Source organism: Musa acuminata, chromosome BXJ1-6 (assembly GCF_036884655.1).
Source record: "Musa acuminata AAA Group cultivar baxijiao chromosome BXJ1-6, Cavendish_Baxijiao_AAA, whole genome shotgun sequence".
NCBI lineage: Eukaryota > Viridiplantae > Streptophyta > Magnoliopsida > Zingiberales > Musaceae > Musa > Musa acuminata.
Window position 1 is genome coordinate 7,797,058 of NC_088332.1, and position 23,681 is coordinate 7,820,738.

Consider the following 23,681-nt stretch of genomic DNA (forward strand, 5'->3'; position numbering starts at 1 on the left):
CGTACGTGCAGCCGAACCGACCTTTCGAAGTCGGAAGGACATACCTACTGGCGAGTTTTTGTTCAACGTTGTAAGCCGCAGCGACTACGTGCCTTCCGATGATGCATCACCAACAGGAAGGCTCACGTGTTTCGGCTCTGGCCAAGCACATAGCTCGGCGATTGTGTTTCCACTCGGACCGAGCTGTATACTATTTCGTTGAGTAATAGTAAAGGCGTCGATGAGCCGAGCCGCCGAGGGAGAAGCATCATGTTAAGCATGTCCAGATATATATACAACCAGCGGGAATTCACACAATCCTCGCGGCCATATACTCCCAAAAGCTAACAACGGCCAACTCCCAAAGGCCTCGCTTTCACGCCCAGCAGGCCCCCCAGGCTGCCGGAAAACCCGGCAGCGGCGCGGCTTCGGGTTCAAGCCACCGCTCCTCCTCTACGTGTGTCAACGCTCCTCCGCCACCTCACTCCAACGTGTACCTGTGAGCCTACTACACCCACCTCCCCATCCCTATTCCCTATCCTAGTCCACGTAAAGGAGAAAGAGAGAGAAAGAAGAAAGAAAAAGCATTTATTCTTAACCATGGTTGCACAAACGGATGGATCGATCCATCCGGAAAAGCAGAAATCGGAGCTCCTCGTGTCTGATTCTGCTTTTCCATGGGATAAGCAATCAAACCGGGAAGAGATGGGTTGATCCCATGGGATACTTCCTTCTCGATCCACATCAACGATCCGGTTGATGTAAAGAAAATAAAAGAAAGAGTTGGCCGAGAAACATAAAAATGAAAGAAAATTGTTGTTGTTTGCTACATCGATCGACGACCAATTGTAAGAGAATAATAATTAATGGCGTCGAAAGCCGCACCATCAACCGTGTGGGACCCAACCAACAAGCAACGTGTGGAAGCTAATCTTGCAAGCTTGAAGGCAGAGCAAAAGGTTGGCGGCACAGCCAATTAATCATCCAACCTCTCTCTGTCGAGGTGCTGCTGCTGATGCCCACGATGACGTCAAAGGAACCCAAGCCGGATCGTCCTGACACCCTCGGATCGGCCGTCTAAATCATCGGATTCATCAAGTCAACGTTAAAAGTATCCAACGATGATCAGTTCGGTGGTGTGAATTGTCTGAGCATCGAAACCTATTGGGTGGGCCGTACCAGTCCAAACCAACCAGCTGTTCATCTCTGGTCAGCCATGGATTAGAAACACCGCGTGTGACGGTGATTTCCCAAGTCATCCGGTCGGTCAACGGATTAGCAATTAAGCTCACGATTTTGTTCCCCTCGATCGACGCATGGCAGGCGATTCGTGTTCTCGACGCGCCAGCGTGATGATGTATTTATGATAAGTTGAGTTCGTCGTCGTCGGAGGATTAGATGAGTCTGACCATGACACTACCCTCTCTCTCTCTCTCTCTCTTCCTTTCTGGTTTATTATGTGAACCGCAAAGGTTCTCTGCATCAGAAGCTTAGGGATGACTACAATTCCAGAATGGCATGTGGCGAGCCCTATGTTGCGGATTTGCCAGCTAAGAATACTCGTCTGCCTGTCACAGGCAGAGACTCGGATGCCAAGTGTGGGATTTTGCGATGCTTCGATCGACTGGATGATCGAGGAAAACAATGCTATTCGACGTGGATGATAAAACCAGATACTAAGATATGTTCTTCATAGCGTTCGTTATATGTCGATTCCATGCAAGAATATATTTTTGCTCCACCGTAATCAATGTGGGAATCATAATCAGTTGAGGCAAAGCATATTGGACCACTCCAAGATATGGCTTGCTAATTACCGTCGACTATTTATGGTGTGAGATCTTTGGAACGGTGACAAGTTCCAAATGCATGCTTCGTATCTGCTAGTCGCATCACATGGCCGCATGCATCCATCCTTCGTTCGTCTGTTTGATTTGTGTGGGACTCGACAGCAAGATGGACTTTTTGTGCGATTACTTATGTCTCGGTCGGAGACAGGCTGCCGAAGTATGTTCTCCCAAGCCATGTAAAGCTGTGTAAGCAGAAGCCGTGCAGCCATGTGTGGCCCTTCAGCGTTCCACATCTCGACTAATTAAATGCACGACGTACGCCTATACTTAATAGGTGGTGGTATATACATGTGAAGGCTTTAATATTTACTGTGTGGGCGAGCGACTAATGCATTCGCATTGACACCACACTAATCAGTGGCGATAAAATGATAGATAGCTAATGAGATAACACCGTGATAAGAACAAGACAATAGATCCATGTGAGACGTACGAATTAATTGGTCCGTATATATTTCTCCACATGCACGCCTGCCTGCCTGCCTGCCTTGATGCGTCCGCTCGGCATACAAGTCAAGCCAGCAATCATCTGTCCATCGCCGTATATGCACCATTGTCAGAGAAAGTGTCTGTCTGTTTGTGTGGAGAAACGACGAGGAAGAGCCCCCTACGGAATCGCATCTCTCTCTCTCTCTGAAAGCCGCAGCTCAACTGTCCCAACTCCCCCGCAGACCAGCGTCGATGTTGTGTTCGTCTGCCGTCATTGGACACACCTCCTGCATGACCAGCGTTATAAATGTGTGAGATTGGGGTAGCAGGCAAATCAAGATGGGACTCTTCTACTCACCGGCAGCTATCCGGCTTTCGATTTCACTAAAAGTCGACTACTACATGAATATTCTGCTCCAATAGATGACGACTCGATGGATCGAACCCTCGATCTGCAAAAAAGGGCCCCCTAAAGTTGGGTCGGCCTGCCTGGAGATTGTGTTACCCAGTCCAAGCCCAACTTAGACCGTTGAATGTTATCAAAGCGTGCTTGGGACGCTACAACGCGTTAGACAACCATCACGTACTAATTTAGCTTATAATGGGATGTGACGAGGATTAATGCTTGTCCTGACAAAAATATAACTCAAAAGTATAATTTAAATTACTTTACTAATTGGATAAAATAGGTAATTATGGTCCAAATATATTTATTTATATTTGATGGGATTAAAGCATATGGCCAGCCTGCATCAGATCCGGTCCTCCTCGGTCTCGCCCCTCCAAAATGGACTACTCGTCCTCTCCTCTTCGACTACCGCTGCTACTGCTGATGGTACTAGCTTTCGTGTGGTCCTCTCGACCTTCGCAGGCGCTGGTCTTCCACATCCCCTCCGGCCGCGTCAAATGCCTCACCGAGGACATCCGTGCAGGGGCAATGTCCCTCGCCCACTTTCGCGTCGCCGACGACCCCGCCTACGGGCACAACATCTCCGCTAGCGTAATCCCCCTGATCCGCAATCCCTTTACGGCGATCTAATTTTATCTCGTTGCGAAATTGATTTGATTCGATTCTCCGGTTGTTGTTATTTGGGGTCGCAGGTGATGGATCCGAATGGGGAGGACTTGCGACGGGTGGTCGGTGTGGAGTCGGGGGAGTTCGCTTTCGTGGCGACGGAGACGGGGAAGCACACGGCCTGCTTCTGGTCGCCCCATTTCCAGCTCGAAGCCGCCGTGACGGTGGATTTCGAGTGGAAGACGGGGATTGCCGCCAAGGATTGGACCTCCGTCTCCACGAAAGGGAAGATCGATGTGAGTTACTCTCTTTTTCCTCGTACAAAGTTGCGCATTTGTGAAGATTGAATAAAGAGCTTGATCCTTGTGCATCATTGTGTCCGTGATCTGAACCTTTAGGTAAAATGCTTGGGAAGAAATTTAAAGAAATTAGGTGGTCCGATTCTCGTAATGGGATAAAAGGGTTCTGAAATCATGCAGATTTAACTCAGAAGAGGTCCTGTTATTGGTTATTGGTTATACACTATTAATAACTCAGAAGAGGTCCTGTCACAAAGAGAACCAACAGTTACTATGACTAGAACTCGGAAGAGAAAATTCAAGCTCTAATAACAAATTTTGATGGATGGCATGGAAATCTCGAAATTGAGACAGCATGCCTTGTTGTTGTTGCAAGATGAAGGTCTGGAAACTAGAAAATAATATGTGACTCGAGTCAGAGCAGCTATATTTGCTAGTCTGACTCTTCACAAACAATTTGGTCTCGTTATAATCGTTTAATTTCTTGTCTTCTTAAATACATAATAACCACTGACCCCTTGATTCGCTGGCAACGGATCTCTTAGTATCTAATTCAATCGAGGCAAATAACATAGTATGAGGACTAAGTGAATATGAATTATGGTGCCTTCGAGAAATGCCAGAATCTAGAAGAAGCGAATTTAATCTTGTGCTTTGTTAGTGTTCTGACCTGATTTTATAGGAGAATTGTTCCAATCGATTGACAGATTATCTTAAGCCCAAATTATGGTAGTAGGCTCATCCAGCCTCATGAATTATCGTAACATTCTTCGACTTACTATGTGAGACTAATTACTTGTACAATCTCCCTCCTCAAGGCCTAATATCTTTGTCGAGATGCAGGCTCAACATATAGCTAAGAATCATACCCTAATATGTAGGTGGTGCCACATTGTAATATGTCTCCAACACAGAATATTTAAACTCAAGTTAGAGATAGTGTGGACCTTTTTAACTATAATAAATCATCACATAGTGCTCCTACTGTTAAGATTGACAACCTCGTCAAAACCTAAAGCCTCGATGCATAGTCCATAATCACACACTATTAGATGACGTGTGAGATCCCCCTCATCATACCTATAGTATTAGGACCACTCGTATACCAGTTATCATCATTCAGTCTATTGAAAGAACTAACCAAATGCTTTGTTAAGCTTGTATCTATAGCAATAACAACAACAAAGCCAAGTCCCAACCATTTGGGTTTGACTACATGGATCTTTTGCCATCGTTGAGAACATGATTGTCTAATTATATAAATCATCACAACACATCTCTACTTTTGATATGAGAGTAAGTAGGTAGTGACAACTACGTTGATTTTTCTTTTTGTTCTCTAATTTTGCTGTTGATTTTTACATATTTTGTTTCCTTCATATAACATGACCAGTGAAATCGTGAATAAGGAATTAGTTTACTTGCCAAACTTTGTAAATGACTACAAGATGTGTAATTGAAAAGAGTACAGATTCAATAACAGTTGAAAGAGACATTTCATCTGCTACAAAAGTGACCAGTAACATCTAGATCATGCTAGGGATCCATGGGAACTGGATTTCTATTTTTGAAGATACCGAAAAACATTGTTGGGTGGTATTCCTCTGAAAATTGGGGTCTAGCACATTATATATGAATAATTTGGATGACAAAAGAAATGGCGACGAAGCCAGCTTTTCTGTGGCTATTGAACTGAGAATGTGTTTCACATATTACGTGTTACTAAGTAAATGCTTACTTGAGCAAGCATTTTGTTAATTAATCTAGAAATGCTTATCTAATTTATCTGTTTTCAGGAGTTGGAACTGGAGTTGAAGAAGCTGGAGGATTCAATCAATTCCATACATGAAGAGATGATATTCTTGAGAAATAGGTAGGCATAATTTCTACACTGTATAACATCTTATTATAATTTTTGGGTGAATCTACCGACGCATTCTCTTCTTGCGGATCAAGGGAGGAAGAGGCCCGGAGACTAAACGAAACAACAACATCAAGGATGGGATCTTTGAGCATTTTGTCCTTCATTGTCTGCATGGGAGTGGCCGGTTTGCAGCTTCTTCATTTGAAGACTTTTTTCCAGAGAGAGAAGATTCTATGACGCCGAGAAGATGAGATGCAGAGTCTTTATTTTGTCAAGTTGAGAGCTCAAGATTTTAGCTACTATGCAATCAAATTCTTTGTATGTTCTATTGGACTTGGCCAAATCTCCTACAGACTTGTTTTCGGTTGGATATCCCTTACGTTCATAGGGTAAGAATTTACAGGAATGTAAGAAGCGTTCTTCACCTGAAAGGTACGTGGAACCTTATTCCGGTACAGAGTCGTGTCACCGACACCCGCGCATGGGTATCAACATCAGTTCCCGCGTTTCTCATCAGTACTGTTGTTCGGTAGTGTGTCCATGAAATGCTTTCCATAGGTTTCTTGGCGAGGCGGCGTTTTGCGATCTCTCATGGATGGAGCTCACATGCATGTGATGTGACCACGAATCGGGTGAAAGCATGGTGATGTAGCGCTGACCACCCATACATCATCGGGCACGGCACGGAAGCCAAGGCACAAGGCTCTTCCCTTCGTTGCCCATCACGCCACCCTCGAAGGAGACGCCTCGCCTCGGCTGCCACCATCCATCATCGGGCATACCCCTCCTCCTCCGGTGGCCCAACCGTGAAAACGTTGGCCCCGACACCCTCTTCCCCCTCGCGGTAAATCCCGTCTCCGTCAATCCCTATCAGAACCAAAGCAAACCAAGCACGATGAACTCCTCCCCCCTCCGTCCTCCGTACACACCCAACTCCTCTATCGTTATTGCTTTATTGTTGTTGTTGCTACAGAGCCAAAACCACCCTCCACTTCTTGAGTTCTTGACGCTGCCACCCACCCATGCCGCCCTCCGCCGGCCGGCCCGTTGACTTCAACGAGGACGACTTCGAGGAGTACAACCCCCACCCCTACCTCGGCGGATATGACATCGGGCACACCTACGGCGATCCCCTCCCCCCCTCGTCCGCCACCTGCTACCCCATCTCCTCCTCCGCCTCCCCTCCTTCAGAGCAGACAACCCCCCCTCCCCCTCACGCTACCACTCCTACCTTCGACCATGGTTTGCCGGAGAAGTACCAACCGGAGCCCTTCCCGTCGCCAGACCTGTTCAGGAGCTGGCCCTACTCCACCTGGGAGGACCGCCAGATCTACCACGGTGATGCCGAAGCCGGCGGTGGCTGGAACGGCTGGAGGCGGGCGCTGGATTACCTCTTCGGCCACGCCCAAGGGTACGGCGAGAGGCGCGTCGGCGTCGACAGTTACGGGATTCCCATCTATGCCAACAAGAAGCTGGGCGGGGCTGAGTCCGTCGTGGTAGAGGTCGAGCCTGCTCCGGTGCAGAGGCTGGAGTGCTACCATCCTGATAGTGTGAGTTGGAAATATGAACCTTCTCCGAACAATTCTCGGTCGCTTTGCATCTTTGGATCCCATCCTAATTCCGACATTGTTGTGCGGACGGAATTAATCGACTACGAACCTTTAATCTGGAAATCTTGCATCTTTCTTGACAGCAATGTGGGAAACTTGGAACTTTCTTGAAGCAATTTGGAAATCTTGAAACTAATCTTTGAGCATAATTTGGAAATCTTGGACTTCTCTTGAAGCAATCTCGCAAGTTTTCTCATTCGATCGTGTCTTCTTTTTATGCGTGTTTCTTGCTGCGCGGACAAGTGTGAGCGAACTGTTCGAGCTTTGTTTGGCCAGATTTTGGTGGTTGCATTCTGAATTGTTCTTGCTTCCTTGTAGAGGGCATCATGCTACGGTGAGACAACAGAGGAGAGGCATGGTTATGAGAATCCTGTTCTTGCTTACAACAAGCACTACTCCGAGGGGGCTCTTCCAGTGGCGATCGATCCAAATGAGTCCGTTTGGCATCAGAAACTGAGCCACCATGAGGCTTACCAAGATCAAGTGCATCACTTTCACTTTGAATTTGTTGGCTTCTTATCAGCTCATGGACCTCCTGTGATTCTTGTTGAAAGCAATGTTCGTCCCCTTTGTTTTACTTGGTGTAGGCATTTGATGAAAGAGATCATGTGACTGCCTTTTTCGGAGGCGCTGGTGTCGCCTACGATAGGCACCACTATGAGCAGCCACTGCATCTGCAAGTTGAGCCAATTGAAACAGCTCGGTCTCGCAGATCAAGCTGCAGTGAGGAGGTCTATCAGGAGTCAACATGCTCAAAGTCAGATTGGGTGAGTAGAGGATCTCATTCTCGAGTATCATGTGGTTCATATAACTTGTTGGCATACTCTGATAGACATCACTGTTCGAATCGATTATGCTCGGCCTTATGGCCATCCTGGTTTATTTGTTTTCAGAATTCCATGTCCTACTATGATGATCGAGATAATGAAAGCAGTTTCTTTGCAAGTTCAAGCTTTGCCTATGATAGGTATTCCCATAAGCCGTCCGATCATGTCGAGCTCGAGCCTTTCAAGCCAACATGGCCCCAGAATATGGGTTACTATGAAGTCTATGGAAACGAGGAGTCTCCCAAGTTGAACTGGGCAAGTACCTAATCTTACATGCATTTTGTGTATGTACACCATGTCTTGTTTTTTGTGTTTGTTTTCATGTTTTGATCCCAAAATGCTTTCTACTATTCTCAACATGTTAATGTTTCGGCCACAAATTTCTTTTTCTAATTTATAGTGAAAATTTTATATAATTGCTCACTTGTCACAGTGTGATTGTGGCTTTTAACTGGAATCATACCACACACACCCCAGTTTCTCTTTCATTATGTGATGATTGTTCTTTTTACTGGTGCTAGAGATCAAGTTACAATGAGGATTCCCCTTTGTGGGTGGCATTCATATTCTATATTTGTATGATTGATAGCATTCATTTATGCTCACAAACCCAATAATTCCTTATGTTAGTCCTATTGTTGTTCTGCATTCAGAATTCAATGCTGTTTGGTGATGAAGGGGACAAAACAACCGTTTCTGAAGCTCCTAGCTATTCCATCCAAAGCCAGGATTATGAGCAGGCCCAGAGCGCTCAGCTTGAGCCTTACAAGGCAACATGGTCCCAGTGGCCAAGTTATTATGAAGCCCACAATGAACATGTGAGTAACATTGGCTCCTTATGTTTTCTCTGTTTCAGTTTGGTTTTTGAACTTTTTTGCAAGGCATATATTTAGATCCTGTGCTTGTATCTGTTTGGCATTTTCTTGATTAAATAATCATTTGTGTTTTAGTTGACCTCAAAAAAAAAAAAAAAAAAAAGATGTGTTTGAATTTGTGGTGTTGTGAATGTTTCGAGTAAGAAAAAAAGATTATATCGTAAAGGACTAGGTTTCCGGCATTCGCATATGGGAACTGTGTTTTCTCATCGCTTCTAGGTCAAAAGTACTTTTTATTTGGTCAGTCAATAAGTTGAGGTGGATTGTATTGTCGTGGTAATCGATAGATATTCCTTTGTGTCGTGCCGATGAAATAAAAAAAAAATCATTATTAGTGCGCCGGCTGTGACTTTTAAAGATTGTACAGCATGTAAAAGCTTGCTAATTGGAGACTAGATGTATGGTAGTGTTATTAGCTTTAAAAAAATTTGCTAATTTTTTTTATTTTCTTTGAAAATTAGACTTGATTCCATTTTTATTGGCAGTGAGAAGAGGACTTGTGGGAATTTTGAATGAGGAATTAGAATGTGATTAAAATCAAATAAGAGACCTCTCGGTTCAGAAAAACTTACTGGAGAAGAATAATAAGATTCAAGGGAAAAATCTGCATCAACCTGAGTGCATTCTTTAACTGCTTAGTTGTAGGATCGTCCCACTTGAAGTCTTATACAAGATGATGTGGGTCAGTCATTGAACAAACATGCCATCGAAATGGTTTCCGACTGCAGCTGCATTTGTGAACATGCACTATCACTTGTTATTTGGAATGATAGTTTTTGACTTTTGTGTTTGTGCGTTGAGCTTGCAAATAATAGCAGCCTCTGATTTATCATGTTGGAGACATGGTGTTGATGCTTGTGTGTGTTAGACTTTGGTGCCGCATTGTTGATGCGTACATACTCCATCAGCAATTCTGTGATAAGATGATCGATGTTCATATGCGCATGTTTTGTTGTGAGTGATTATATATTTGCAACCAACCAAGATCATGCTTGACTTAAAAGGTCTACTACTTTCTCGACACAAATCTGTTTGACATGGTCAACTTTCTTGACACGAATCTTTTATGCACTACGTACTTTTGGAACTTACAGGGCAGCGATTGGCATCCGGACCCCTTCCCCAACTTCTTGGAGTAGGATGTGTAATCGACTGCTCCACGACGCTTTCGTCTCGGTCATGAAGTGTCATCGCAAATCTATATGGTAACACAGTTCATCAAGTGTACGGTCATGAAGTATCATTTATTTTGTTTGTTTATGATCGAGTCAAAAATACATGAATGGCGACAGTGTGATTTATTTTTAATGTACATTTGTGAGCGCGTGCTACTGTTGAGTTTTGCTAGACCTTATTCCTCGTGTGGTTTAGCTTGAGTTTTGGTGATGCATGGCCGCTTGATTAGTAAGTAGGTTATGTTTCGAGGAAATTTTTATGTACGTGCGTGGTTGTCCTGCTGACTCACCAATATCGATTTGGATCTTCGTATGAGTAGCAGTACGCAGTGAAGTCAGGGCGAGGGCGATGGCGATGCCGATACGGTTATCCATGCTGCTAGATAAATACAATTTACATGATCTTTTAACGAGATACAACCAATCCAGTCACAGTAACAGCTCGGTTTCCCTTTGGCTTTGGACCAAAAATGCTCATACCATCCATGAACAGCATCGTGAACCTCCTGAACAACATCGTGAGATAAAAATATGTTTATATATATATATATATATATATATATATGCTTTCTCTTCTGTCTATTCTGTTTATATTTCCGGAAATGTGGTATATAAATTGAATATAAGAATATGGATAGATGGGGAGGTGTCTCATCGAACTTTGATCAAAAGCCTCCCGGGAGGTGACATGGAGATCAAATCATGAGAGAACAGCAACAGCACCACAGCAAGTTCATTCCTGCATCCTTCTGACCAATCTGGCATCCGAGGAAATCAATTTATGTTACAGATGCAATAATCAAAACAACTGGTAGAATAAGCTCGTGGAACCATCGCCGAATGACCTCAGCCCTGCTGGCTTAACCACAGCTCTGCACAATGGGCATGTCCGTTCTCTTTCAAACCTGAAAATTTTCACATCTGGGTCAAGAACAGGAACACTCAGAACGTGATTCCAACTCCAATAATAATGCATATGAAAGTAAGAGGAATGCTAGGAACTACATCATATATGTATTTATGTATGTATGTATGTATGTATGATTAACATCACAGACAAAAGAAGGGGATACAGAACTTTTAACTTATTTTCATCGAAAGCAAGCACACTGGTGACACTTCAAAATATCCCCACTTATCTAATGCAAAAGGGAGGTAAGAGAACAGTCTTATCCATGTGTTTTTACAACATGGCCTTCTGCTTGGATCAAGTAGATGCACATATTTAGCTCACATTTTTTATAGATGATTAGACCAGAGTGGTAAACTTCCAATTTCAAAAAATCTATAAGGCTGTATACAGATAAATCCTAGCAAAAGAGGAAAGGAAAAGCAAGAAAAACTAAGAATGTTGAGAAGCTTAGGCATGATAATGTTACCATTCAGAGACACAGTCTTCACAAAAGATGTGTTTACAACGAAGTAGAATAGGAGAGTGCATCTTCTCTTGGCAAATGGCACACATATCACCAGCTGTAATTACCTGCATTTGTTACATAACAAGTGATATGAATCGTCAACATCACAAAAAAAAAAAAAGGAATATTTGCAATGTGCATATAAAACCCTAATAGGGTTCCTAAATATTTATTACAATAGATTTTAGAAAAGAAATATGTATTCACTAATTATATTGATGTTATTAAAGATATGTATAATAATGTAGCTACTAGTGTTAGAACTATAGGGAGTGTATCTAGTGAGTTTCCTATTAGCATAGGATTACATCAAATATCTACATTAAGTTCCTAAATTTTCACTTTGATAATGGAGGAACTTGCTAATTATCTACATGATAGACCTCTATGGTGTATACTATTTGCTGATAATATTACCTTAGTTGGTAAAACCCTAAGTGAAATTAATTATAAACTTGAGCTATGGAGGCAAACCTTAGAAACTAAAGATTTTAGATTAAGTAGGACTAAAACTAAATATTCTAAATGTAAATTTAGTAATTATAGAAATAGATAAGAGAATATATTGAATCAATTAAATAAAAACTTTAGGTATATTGAATCAATTATTCATCAAGATCGAGATATCATGAAGACATTATGCATCGAGTAAAAACATGATGATTAAAATGGCAAGAGGCGTTAGGAGTCTTGGGTGATCATCGAGATTAAAAGAAAAATTTTACAAGACAGTTGTGAGACCAACAATACTTCATGAATCTGAGTATTGGACAGTCAAAAACAACATATAAAAAAAGTTTATGTTGTCGAGATGTGATTGTTACTATTAATTTTTATTTATTTAAAATTATTGTTAGGTTTCAGAATAAATGGCAAGTGTACAGAGCAACTCAATAGATTTGATGTAAAATTTTATTATTTTACTTTTTGAGACTTTTTATTAATATGACATTGTGATTTTGTACTCGATTTTCTTAATTTAATAGTATATTTTTTTATTTAAATAATTATATTAATTATATTATATATTTTTATATTTTAGTGCCTCGCTTCGCTCGGGCGAGCGCCTAGCGCCTCGGGCGTTATTGGACCTTGGCACCTTTTGGCGCCTAGTGCTTTTTAAATCACTAATTGTGAGTTAGTTTGATTCCAACCATGGAATGATGACAAACAACTTGGACAATGATGAGGATGATTTATATTTCACAACCACATATTGGATGATGTTTTTTTACCACTCTCATGCATCTTGCCAGCATCCAGAAAAGGAGGTCATGTTTAGGTATATCCTTAGTTGTTAAGTGTTATAAAGAGGAAAAAGAAGATAGTCCTATATCATGTAAAAAGGATTGTAAAAACATATTACTGTTTTTGAGAGAAATTATCACAGAAAGACAACAAAAAATAATTAATGGCAATATATATAACCAAATTCGACATATAAACTACAGGTGCATGAATACGAGTACAATCAATAAAAAAATGTACTGTGTTGTAACCATATTGTAAATAAACTAAAAAAAGCACAGAACCAGTGCCAAATTATGGCAAAGGACTTTAAAGATGCAACACGTAATTAAAAGCATTTGACGTTGACATAAATCTGAGTTGACTAGAAATATATCTTAAAGCATTTGATAAAGAATGATAAACAAATACAATATGCGAGATGGACAAAATTAAGATTTCATATATGTTGGAACAGATCAAGACTTCACCTGTTCAGCTGTTGCATAAGACCCATAACTTACATCCTTGCATGATAGCGCCTTAAACGCAGAAATAAATGATTGAACCTGGAATTATAACCTCAAAAATATCAAAGAGGATTCGTTTTTTATAATTCATGAAGATGTTTGCCAACCTGAAAACTTCAACTTGATGGGCACTTTTAAGAATATTAAAACTACTACTGGAAACTCATTATGGAAAAACAGTAAAATACTACACCTTCTCTACTGCTGATGTCAGCTTCAAAGTAAGGTATAGCCCCGTAGTCAGAGATGAAAAGAAGCTCCCATATTCCTTGTTCAGGAAAAATCGGTACCAAACAGGAGTTGGCAAAAAAGAACGGTACAAAAGTAGAAGGTACTCCACAAGAGTAAGCATTTGACACTGGTAAAGAAATAAACGTATGAGTTACAACTATCCAAAAATCATATACTATAGCACAAGAAAAGCAAATGATTTTCTGAAGGACATGAAACTAAGATGAAATTAAAAATTAGAAATAATTAAAACAAAAGAAATGGCTTTATGAAATAGCATGACTTCTTTTCCCATAACCAGAAATGGCAATGCATGGAACATCATGAGATTGATACAAGAATAAACAAGCAAAGGACTCAATTTACTGATATAGAATTCCACAACATAACATTATTGCCAGCCATCTAAACTATAAAGAAGTGACACAAAAATAAAACAATCACATAAAGTTATTAATTAATTAATGAAAACATTAAAAATGACTAACCTGCTGACGATAGTTACGACCTTTACGATCTTTGTAATACACCAAGAGAATACACTTCACAACCATAGCTGCTTGCCGCACCATTATATCTAGACAAAAGTACTCAATAAGTAGTTGTATAGCTATGGATCCAGGATATTGTCACTATAAGGTTACAACAAATGATCCTAAATAAATATAAATTTAACAAGTAATAAACCTACAACTCGTTCAGTGTCAAACAAATAAAAGATGCAATAGAACTGATATCATAAGTTTCAGTAAGGCGGATTGAATATACTAGCAGTTTAAATAACACTTGGTTTTTGTAGAATAAATAGCATATAGTGAAATAAAGAATTACTAGAACAACCAAAGAAAGATGGACAAAGAGGCCAAAGGCCAACGACAAAAGAAACTATATTTGACATTAAAAAACTATATAAATATATTTACATGGCCCTATGTAACATCCCGATTAATCCCACACTAGAAGTAGGCTAAGATTAAGATTGACTTGTAAGGATAGTTGTACTACTATTAACCTCAGCTTAAACATTTTTAGATGGTAATTTAAGCTCAACAAAGTTGACAAGACAGTTATCCCATCAGGTCGGGTCATGACAATTGATATCAGAGTCAACCTACTATTGGGGCATGGTGAAAAGTTTGAATAGGAAAGGACTATCCGTGGACGGGTCAAAGGATACATCATACCGTGGAACCACCGTTGAGCTATGCCTCAAATGTACCATGCCAGGATTTGATCTGGACTATATTGGACCTTGACAAGGACATCAAGCCCTTAAGTAGGGAAGATTGTAATACCTCGATTAGTTTCACATCTGAAGTAGGCTAAGATTAAGATTAACTTATAAGAATATAATGGGTGTATCAAAAACAACCTACTATTGGGGCATGGTAAGAGGCTCGAATAGAAAAATCTATTCGTGGATGGAGTCAAAGGATATGTCACAGCATGGAGCTACCACCAGGCACAACAAATTTGACAGGCTAGTTATCCCATCAGATCGAGTCATGACACCTTAATTGTAGCCAAATAGAATATCTCTCTAAATAAACCTCATGCTATAGTTGTAAATAAACCTAATGACTAAATTAAAGATCATCTTCGAACTAGTACAAACCATCCTTAAATATATTACAATTAATCTCAATCTAGACTAACTAAACTAAAATATGGATAAAAATTGATAGAATAACTTTGATAAGTGCAAAATAATGTCAATGAACTCATGGTTTATATTTACTCCTTAAGGATTTTCAATGATCTAATAATTACTATTATAACTAAAATACATCCACGAAAATGATAAGAGTACTTTCAGGAGGACCCTTTATCTACCATTTCACAATAGATGATTCCACTTTAGATTTGTCATTATTAATAGTGCATCATTACACTACAATCATGTTTAGCATCATATTGTCTTATTGTCCTACCCCATGCTTTGCAATGGGGATCCATATCCACCTTCCAGTAAACAGATATTATGAAAATGACAGCTAGCATACAAGTTACAACATGGACAAAACTGCACCAGCACTTAAACCATTTGGTATGTTATATAAGATAGACATATATCTAGAAGTTACGAATACGTGCATCTTAGCATGGGAATTATTCCCACTTTCCAATAAACAAGAATTAAGAAAATGGCTGATAAAACACAGCACCTATGCCTTTTATTTGTCATAAATATGCCAATAAGCTGCACATAATCCATTTTTTTCTTGGATGGTCCTGCAACTTTTGGCTTCCAAATCCAAGAAAACCAAATTTTTACCTATATGACCACAGGTAATTGTAAAATCCAGCATGACTGATGCACAACATAAACCTACATAGAGGAATAGGACATGCAAAAAGGCGTTCTTCAAAGAATACATGAATATTTTTCATTTGACTCTAAAGTTACGAAAGCTTAATTAATTTACCTTATGCAAGAAAGAAAATAAATATATGACATCATGAAAGGCAGAGAATTAAATCTTAGACAAGAAAGAAATTTCGCTCGACATATAACAAGTACGTGCAACCGAAAGTATAATATTTGGAAGGGTTAACTAAGATCAGTGGATACCATTGACCAAGATAATAAATATGGCATGCCAAAATTGTGGTATTGCTTGGGGAGAAAACATGATAAGTGGGTATAAGATATCATCATTTCGATACCACCAGTAGATGCCAAATACATGTAACATGGAGAAAAATGCAGTTCCAACAAGCACAGTCAATTTTCGCTCTCCCTGCAGAGACCAATAACCAGTAAATGTGAGAACGAACCAAGTATTAATAAACATGAGTCTACCCAGTGCTACATAAGTGAAAAAAAAATGAGAACTTTGCAATACCAAAAGTGCCCCTAAAAACTAATATAAATCTATAATAGCAAACTAACATTGTTGAATGGTTGACCTGTCTTCATGAATTGCTGCTTCTTAGAAGCACAGGTCTCAAACCATTAACAAACAGTGGATATCAATCTAATCATCCACCAAGGAACTGGTTGTTATCAATCCAGCCATCTGACAAGGAAATCAATCTGCATTACCAAGTACTAACTATGTAGAAATTGGTTGTAGAGTTCAAGTCATAGGGGGGTCACGAATGCATGCATTGATAATTGGGTTATCAAATGGGCAGTTCCTTTAAAGTTTTCTACCTCAATTCCTTCAATTTCACCAAGAACAGCTAATCAAAGCTTACCATTGTCGATATGGATAATGGGTGGCTGAAGTCTATGAAATAGTTACACTCTACATTAAAAATCATTTGAAGCAACTGAACTAGGAGCAACTCTCATTCAATATCCCAAAGACCATTTGTCAAGGCAAATGTGTAATATGTGTCAACTAAGTTTCTAGAGTCTCTGAACATTTCTTAAATATGTTATTATAGAGATCTCGAAAGCACCTCCAAGACTTTGAAACTCATAAGCATAAAAGTTCAACAAAAATCTTGACTCTATCCCTTACAGAATTCAATAATTAATTAGAAAAAGAGCATAGAACTAAACTATCTGAACAATTAGAAAATGGGTGCGGTCTATTTATCTTCAATGTAGAGTAGGTTTAAATTGTATAACCATCAATTCAGTCGACAAATTAGCATTGTCAGCCAATAAATTTTTATCATCTATGTTGAACCCAACAACTTCCACCCACCCAAAATATCTGTCAACAAACAGGCTTTGCAATTCACAAGTGACCACAGAGGAGACAAGAGACACAAATTCATGATTTGTAATTATTATTTAATAGCATTCTTGAATGCAACTACATTAACAAATTTGGTTTACTATAATGTAGCAAATGGTTGTAAAAACTATGGAAAAACATATGACAAGCTGGTTCTTTATTCAAAAAAACTGTCTCAATATGATAGGATGATGAAAAATGAAAGACAAGTGGCACGTAGGATGAAAAGAAATCGTTATGTAGTAAAACTAACAAACCTTTAAAGCAGTTTGTTTTTTCAAGATATCATTGGATTTAAACATCACTGCTGAAATCCAAATCGTGACGAAAAAGCCTGCAGTTTTTCAACAAAATCAGCTTTGAATAGTCAGAGAAAAACAAACTAAAGCAAACCAAGACTTTATTTCCATTACAGATAATCCTCAGAGTTTTCCAAGAACATAAGATGCAACTGACATTACCTTGCAAATGCTGTCTGATGAAGACCACCAAAAGAAGCAACGAGAACGGTAGTATTTGCTCGATCCACCGTGCAACCTGCTGAATGTCATATCTCTGATATGATGAATCCCTGTTGCGACCACCCGTCATACTCGCCTCCGCGTCCGTGCTCGGGCCATCAACAGCCGCGATGGATGCTGACACAGAAGATGCGGACGAGGAGGCTGCCTCTCCGACCCCGCTATTGCTCCCTCCATCTCCTCCTCGGTGCCTCTCTGAGAAAGCAGGGTTCGATTCACCAGAGACACCGCGGCCGCCAGAATTACCCTGTCCACCAGACCAGGCAGTCGAAGGCTGCGGCTGGGTCGACGCCATCCGGAGGCTCTCCTGATCGCCACTCCCAATGATCCTAATCGACACCTCGCCACGGTCAGCAACGGCGGATACGGACGACTCATCCACCTGGGCAAGATTCAGCTCCGGCAGCGGAATCAAGCTCTCGGTCTCCGATTGGCTGGCACCAGGCCGCAAGATCCCGGAGTATTCCAAGAGCGCCGACAAAGGCGCGTGGATGAGATTCGCCGAGAAAGGGACACGGTACCTCCTCGAAGGGCCACCACTGATGCCCCCGCCGGCGGAGGAGGAGGGAAACCGAGACCCGTACGGATCGGAGTCTCCGCCGGGGGTTTCCATGGTGCGGGGGCCAAAGCCGCGGAAGCTCAAGAAACGGCGATCTATGAAGCGAAGACGGGCATCAACGGATCCCGGTTAAGATTTGCAGAGGAGAAATCGGGAGTTGGGATCAATGCAGCGGGATTCCTGGGGGTCAATCCAAAACCCTATTCGGGAAGGGGGATCAATGCAGTCGAGGGGATGCCTCGAGGGAGGAAGGCAGGGAAGGGGACAACGAATTGTTATGAGGTGTTTGTTTTCTTGCAGCCAAGGATTCTCTCTCTCTCTCTCTCTCTCTCTCTCTCTACTTCTTTTTGTCCGATTTGGGTGAGATCGACGGAAGCGGAAGGATCAACCGAGAGCGTTATAATTTAGGAATGCCTTATCGACCCGCTCGTGGGTGAATGCCAACAAATAAGAAAAACAAAATAAGTAATATTATTTTCCCCCTAACGTGCTCGGGGCCAACCAAATTGTTATTTCCCAGGTTTTGTTCTCCATACCCTACAATTAGAACACCATGTTTGTTTACTACGCCCGGCAAGCAACCAACCACACGATGGCCTCCAGCTCGATCTTAGGCAAACCGATGACCAGCGAGCTACCGAAGGGAGTCCATACCCAGCTACGTATTCTGTCGACGTGCGGGATCAAACCATAATATGTGACTGAATGCTCGACTTCATGACAAAATATATCCACCTAACTGGATATGTCCGGAGCGAGGAAAAGAAAAACCAATAACGCACCACACCAATCGCCTACATAAACACATCAATCGAAGAAATAAAGGTTGCCACCACAAGACAGAAAATAAATTTAAAGAAAATCTGATAGAAAAAAAATGGACATAATAAACTTGCAAAACTAAGCTGATAGCAAGAAAATCTCAGAACCACTAGAGCTTTCATCATCCTCCAGCTGACAGATTCTATGAAGCTTCTGCCACAGCGGCGCTCAAGAAAGCCTTTCCAGGTTGACGATTAGCAAGTGGGCATGGCACCCAAGTAACTGCACGATCAAGACATGTCGATAAGAAACCATATCGTTTTCTAGGTGGATAATAGATGACAAAAAATGGAATTCTTAAGATGTGGTTTTCCACTACCATTGCGAAACATCTGAATGGGGCAAGCAATATATTGTGGGGAGACAATTACTACCAGATGGGTGGTTAGGCCGTAACATGGTGTTCGGGGACAATTACTTCATGTACTGACATTTTACACAGCTGAATAGCAGGAAAAAGGAACTAAGCCGAAAAACTTAATGACAAACTTGATGATGTACAGAAAACTTTTTTTGTAGTGTTGGAAAGCATTCATGGCACAAAAGAGGATAGAGTAGCCCACCCAACCTCGTGTGCATTGCACATGCCATGCAGCCAACCCTTCTTTTTTGCCCATTTGAAATCTCAAAAGAAACTGATACTAAGAGTTGAAAGCCCGGACTCCACAAGCCTCTGCAAGTGCAAAGCACATCCCACACCAGTGAAATTATGGTAAACACCAACCAACAAGTCAGCATGTAAGCCTAAGGAAACTCAAACAGGTTGACACAGGTAATGTATAAGGCAGCACGATCAAGTTTTTGTCTGAAATAAAACTTACCTTGGCATTGACACCATCTGGAATGATTCTGTTCTCACTCTTCCATTTCGCATATTCAGCACGGCTAAACTTAGTAAAGCCCCTGACAATTATATTGTCATGTCAGAAACCACACAAGCAAAAAGGAGACATGTTTCTGGAGATCATATAATAGCCTAAAATATTTTGTTTTTAACATGGTTAGACCAGATGTCAGAAACTGGAATTTTGTATATAAGGAAAATAGCACCTAGAGCAAGGATGAATTTCACACCAATAATAAATCCGGAGTGGTTTGTATGCCTAGTCAATTGGACTCCCTTTTTAAGGCTTACCACTTTCCGCTGATGATTATCTTCTGACGGCCAGGAAACTTGAACTTAGCATGACAAAGGGCTTCTTGTGCATGATTGCTATTGCTATCCTTGCAGCGAACAGACAGAAGGACCTGACCAATGCTTACCCGAGCACGTCCCCTGAGGCTTCCCAAATGCACCCCTCATCCCAGTCTGGAGCCTATCTGCCCCAGCACAAGAAAGCATTTTGTTGATACGTACAACATGGAATGGGTGAACTCTCACTCGTAAGTGGAAAGCATCCTTTCCAGCATACTTTGTCATATACTTGTTGCATGCAATACGAGCAGCCTCAAGAGCTTCACTGGAAACATTCTCCTTTTCCCAGCTCACCAGGTGAACACAGAAGGGAAACTCGTCAACTCCTTTCTTCTTCATTCCAACATCATAGATCCTAATTTTAGGATCTGGAACACCACGGCAGTACCGTGATTTTGGATATGGTTTATTCTTAATCTGGCAATAACATCTTGCAGGTCCTACATGAAGAATAGCCATCTCAAGGAAAATAAGAAAAGGAACATAAACATCATGAGATGCCTAATCTCTATGATCTTAAGTCTTTTTAACTAAGCATAAACCTGCTAAGTGTCCCTGGTTTTGAAAAAATGCATTTATGTTGTACACAATTGTCCAAGAATTCATAGTACAGACTCTAAGAAACAACAAATTCCATTTTGGAGCAGAATACATATCATAAGCATCTTTTCATAAGTATAGAATTAAAAGCATAGCAGACAGATTATTTCAATGCAGGCTTTTCTGACAAATGTATTTATCCTTCAAACACCTTATTGAGTTACCGACAATATGCAAAATATAAATGAAAATGTATTTCATAATACCACTTTTCAGGCTGAAGGTATAATTACCTGACATTAGTAATTCTTCGTAGCTGGTGGGTTAGCCACCTCAACTGTCTTGCCACCTGCAGTTGAGGCATGATCGCAACCTATAGTGCTACTAATGTGCATGGAGAGAGATTTGTTGGCCCTCATCAGCTTTTGAATGTTGTACTCGATCTCACATGAGGGTTGATAACATTGTTCTTTCCACCTAGGATATGCACTGCAATATTCAAAAGATCGTTTTCTTATATAGCCAACACCATAGCTGTTGGAAAAACTCAATTCATCTTTTTGAAATTTACCTGCTAATGTTTGTGACCTCTTAAATGCGGAGCCTACTGTTCATTTGTTAAAGAATTTTGTAATAACCTTCAAGCCCCCATTTTCTTTACCCCCCAAAAAAAACCTACTCCTATGAGTTATACCATTGATCATAACTCAGAAGGAACTTTTACTTTATCTTAGGCCTCCAAACTTCCACACGTTCTAAAGTAAACCATACACTATCATATTCCAGGATCCTCTATTTTGCACCATCTACTTTCCAGTTGTCCCTTTTTTTTTGTTTCGTTGATTAAGTAGATGCATTTTTATGTGCCAAATGATCTTAATTACAATTATATATTTTCTTCTCATGATCTGTTATGTGTAACATTTTAAAGATAATTTCAACTATTAATTTTTTAATGGTCAATAAAATAATTATACAACAGTCTTTATCTCACGTCATCATTGAGGCAAAGGTCTTTTTTTTTTTTTCATGAGTAGGGTTTGTAATGAAAAAATCGCATTGAGATTTTAAATTAAAAATACTCAAGTTTCAGGAAAGAAAAAACTTCTTGAAATTTAATCTCTAAACAATGCCAGATATATTATCAAATCGATCAAGACGGGAACAGAATCATTCATACCATCAAAATTCATGGAATGGGACCAAACACTGGAAGATAATATATTGCCTATCGTGTCAATAAAACTAGATATTATTTCTGATCAGTGACCAATTTCGGTGATATATTTCATCCATCGAACGACCACAAGAGACACGATGATCGAAAGTATTAACGCATTGCAAACGACGAGGTAGAGATGGAACAACTTACGCCTCCCCATTATAGCACCCGCCGGCAAAGGATGAGATCTACGCCGCAAACACTATGGGCGCCACACAGGCAGCTCCTTATATACGGAAAAGGGACACAAGAGACCCTAACAAGAAAGAACCCACGGAGCGAGGCGGGCCGTGGGCTGACGACACTCACTGGCGATGTGTCACGTTACGGACTCATGAAGCTGCCGCTGGTGGACCAACCTGTACACGGCATGTCTGAAGCAGTCGGACTTAAGGCTGATCTGTCGCCAACGTGGTATGACATGTGCTCATCCTTCTCGTCGACAAAAGAAACAGAGTGGCATTTTCATGATGGTAATATGGCTTAGAAAACAGAACTCATGAATCTTTTGCACTAAGTTAGTTGGGGTCAATTACATATAATTCTTTTTATAATTATATTTTTAAAATTTTTATTTTTTAATTTAAAAATATATTAAAATATTTATAATTATAAAAATAAAATATTTAATCTCATTTATCGACAGAAGATATAACAAATACATGAATGATACGAAAATGATAGATAAAAAATATAATTTCAACAGTGATAATGGACGATGACGTCATGAATGGATGTGATGGTTGTACTATTCGAGCCTCCATTTTATACAATGATCAATCCTCGTCATCCGATCGAATCCCCTCCAATCGCAAGCAGTGTTGATCTGGAAGCAAGTTGACAACCACGTAATCGTGGTCGAGGCATACACATTGTTTGCAAGCCAGCTAAAGCTTGAGAGCTCGAAGTAGGAACACCTCTTCGTCGTGCTCGCTCACTACTAAGACTCCTCGCCGCCCATCTCTCTTTTTTTTAATCCATCGTACCATTGAATGAAGTGACCATCCAAGGCTTTGAGCTCAGTGCTTCACTTACCTCCTCCAACACTAACAAATGCGAGCGACTCTGAAGGATAAAAAGAAGGCAGAGTGATGTGGCATCGAGGCAGATGCCTCATCTCCCTCATTTTTCTTCTCATAATTAATGTTTAGATTGATATCGATACGGTTGACTATCGCATCGTTGTTATCGACCATCACCGTAACTACTACTCACAATATCAGTTCATTGTTGATTTTACTCATCTATGTCATTCATGCACGTACTATTACGTGCTACATCTTTCATCAATAAAACCAATGATATTAGAATAAATAAGATTAAATATTTTACTTTTATAACTATATAAATTTTAATATTAAATTTTAAAATCTAACGATCAGAACACTAAACAAATATAACTACATAAGCTAATCTATAATTAGCTAGATTGTTGGTTAAATACAATGGCTACTGACTCCAACCAAAATACATGTTCTGATCTACCCTACGATATTATGATTGGTAGAATATGTGCATAATCATGTAACAGATGATTTATTTATGTCACAAAATTAAGGATAGTTACATCCAAATACGGACATTTCTCAAAAATTAGCTTCATGAAAATACAGATCAAAAGAACATTGATCGAAGCAACTAGTACGAGGAGCCTTTGATGTCCTCGGTGATCTTGATTTCCGGCCTGTACACAGCACTCGTAAGAGGTGTGCTGCCGTGCAAGTCGTTTACGAGGAGCACACATCCCACGTGGCTGAACCGCATCGACAGATGCAAAGCCATCCACGAGTCATATGTTTGA

General features: G+C 40.5%; 2 protein-coding genes and 1 pseudogene across 3 annotated transcripts; 2 read left to right on the plus strand and 1 right to left on the minus strand.

Moving 5' to 3' along the window:
- The first annotated feature begins 3,010 nt into the window (after positions 1-3,010).
- LOC135675999 (transmembrane emp24 domain-containing protein p24delta10-like) lies at positions 3,011-5,808 on the plus strand. The gene is made up of 4 exons (XM_065186727.1): positions 3,011-3,258; positions 3,360-3,569; positions 5,369-5,445; positions 5,529-5,808. The coding sequence occupies exons 1-4, from the start codon at positions 3,046-3,048 to the stop codon at positions 5,671-5,673; spliced, it is 645 nt and encodes a 214-aa protein (XP_065042799.1). The 5' UTR covers positions 3,011-3,045; the 3' UTR covers positions 5,674-5,808.
- Positions 5,809-5,949: 141 nt separating this feature from the next.
- LOC135675998 (uncharacterized) lies at positions 5,950-10,095 on the plus strand. Its single transcript, XM_065186726.1, has 6 exons — positions 5,950-6,986; positions 7,365-7,529; positions 7,634-7,813; positions 7,940-8,128; positions 8,527-8,691; positions 9,843-10,095. The coding sequence occupies exons 1-6, from the start codon at positions 6,459-6,461 to the stop codon at positions 9,885-9,887; spliced, it is 1,272 nt and encodes a 423-aa protein (XP_065042798.1). The 5' UTR covers positions 5,950-6,458; the 3' UTR covers positions 9,888-10,095.
- Positions 10,096-10,626: 531 nt separating this feature from the next.
- Positions 10,627-22,161, minus strand: LOC135676000 (uncharacterized; annotated as a pseudogene). The gene is made up of 12 exons (XR_010514104.1): positions 22,031-22,161; positions 20,952-21,147; positions 20,059-20,558; positions 19,745-19,826; positions 17,483-17,618; positions 17,279-17,355; positions 15,902-16,070; positions 13,818-13,906; positions 13,292-13,456; positions 13,060-13,137; positions 11,303-11,406; positions 10,627-10,828 (listed from the first exon to the last, which is right to left on the minus strand). The product of XR_010514104.1 is annotated as an uncharacterized LOC135676000 (transcript).
- Positions 22,162-23,681: the final 1,520 nt, after the last annotated feature.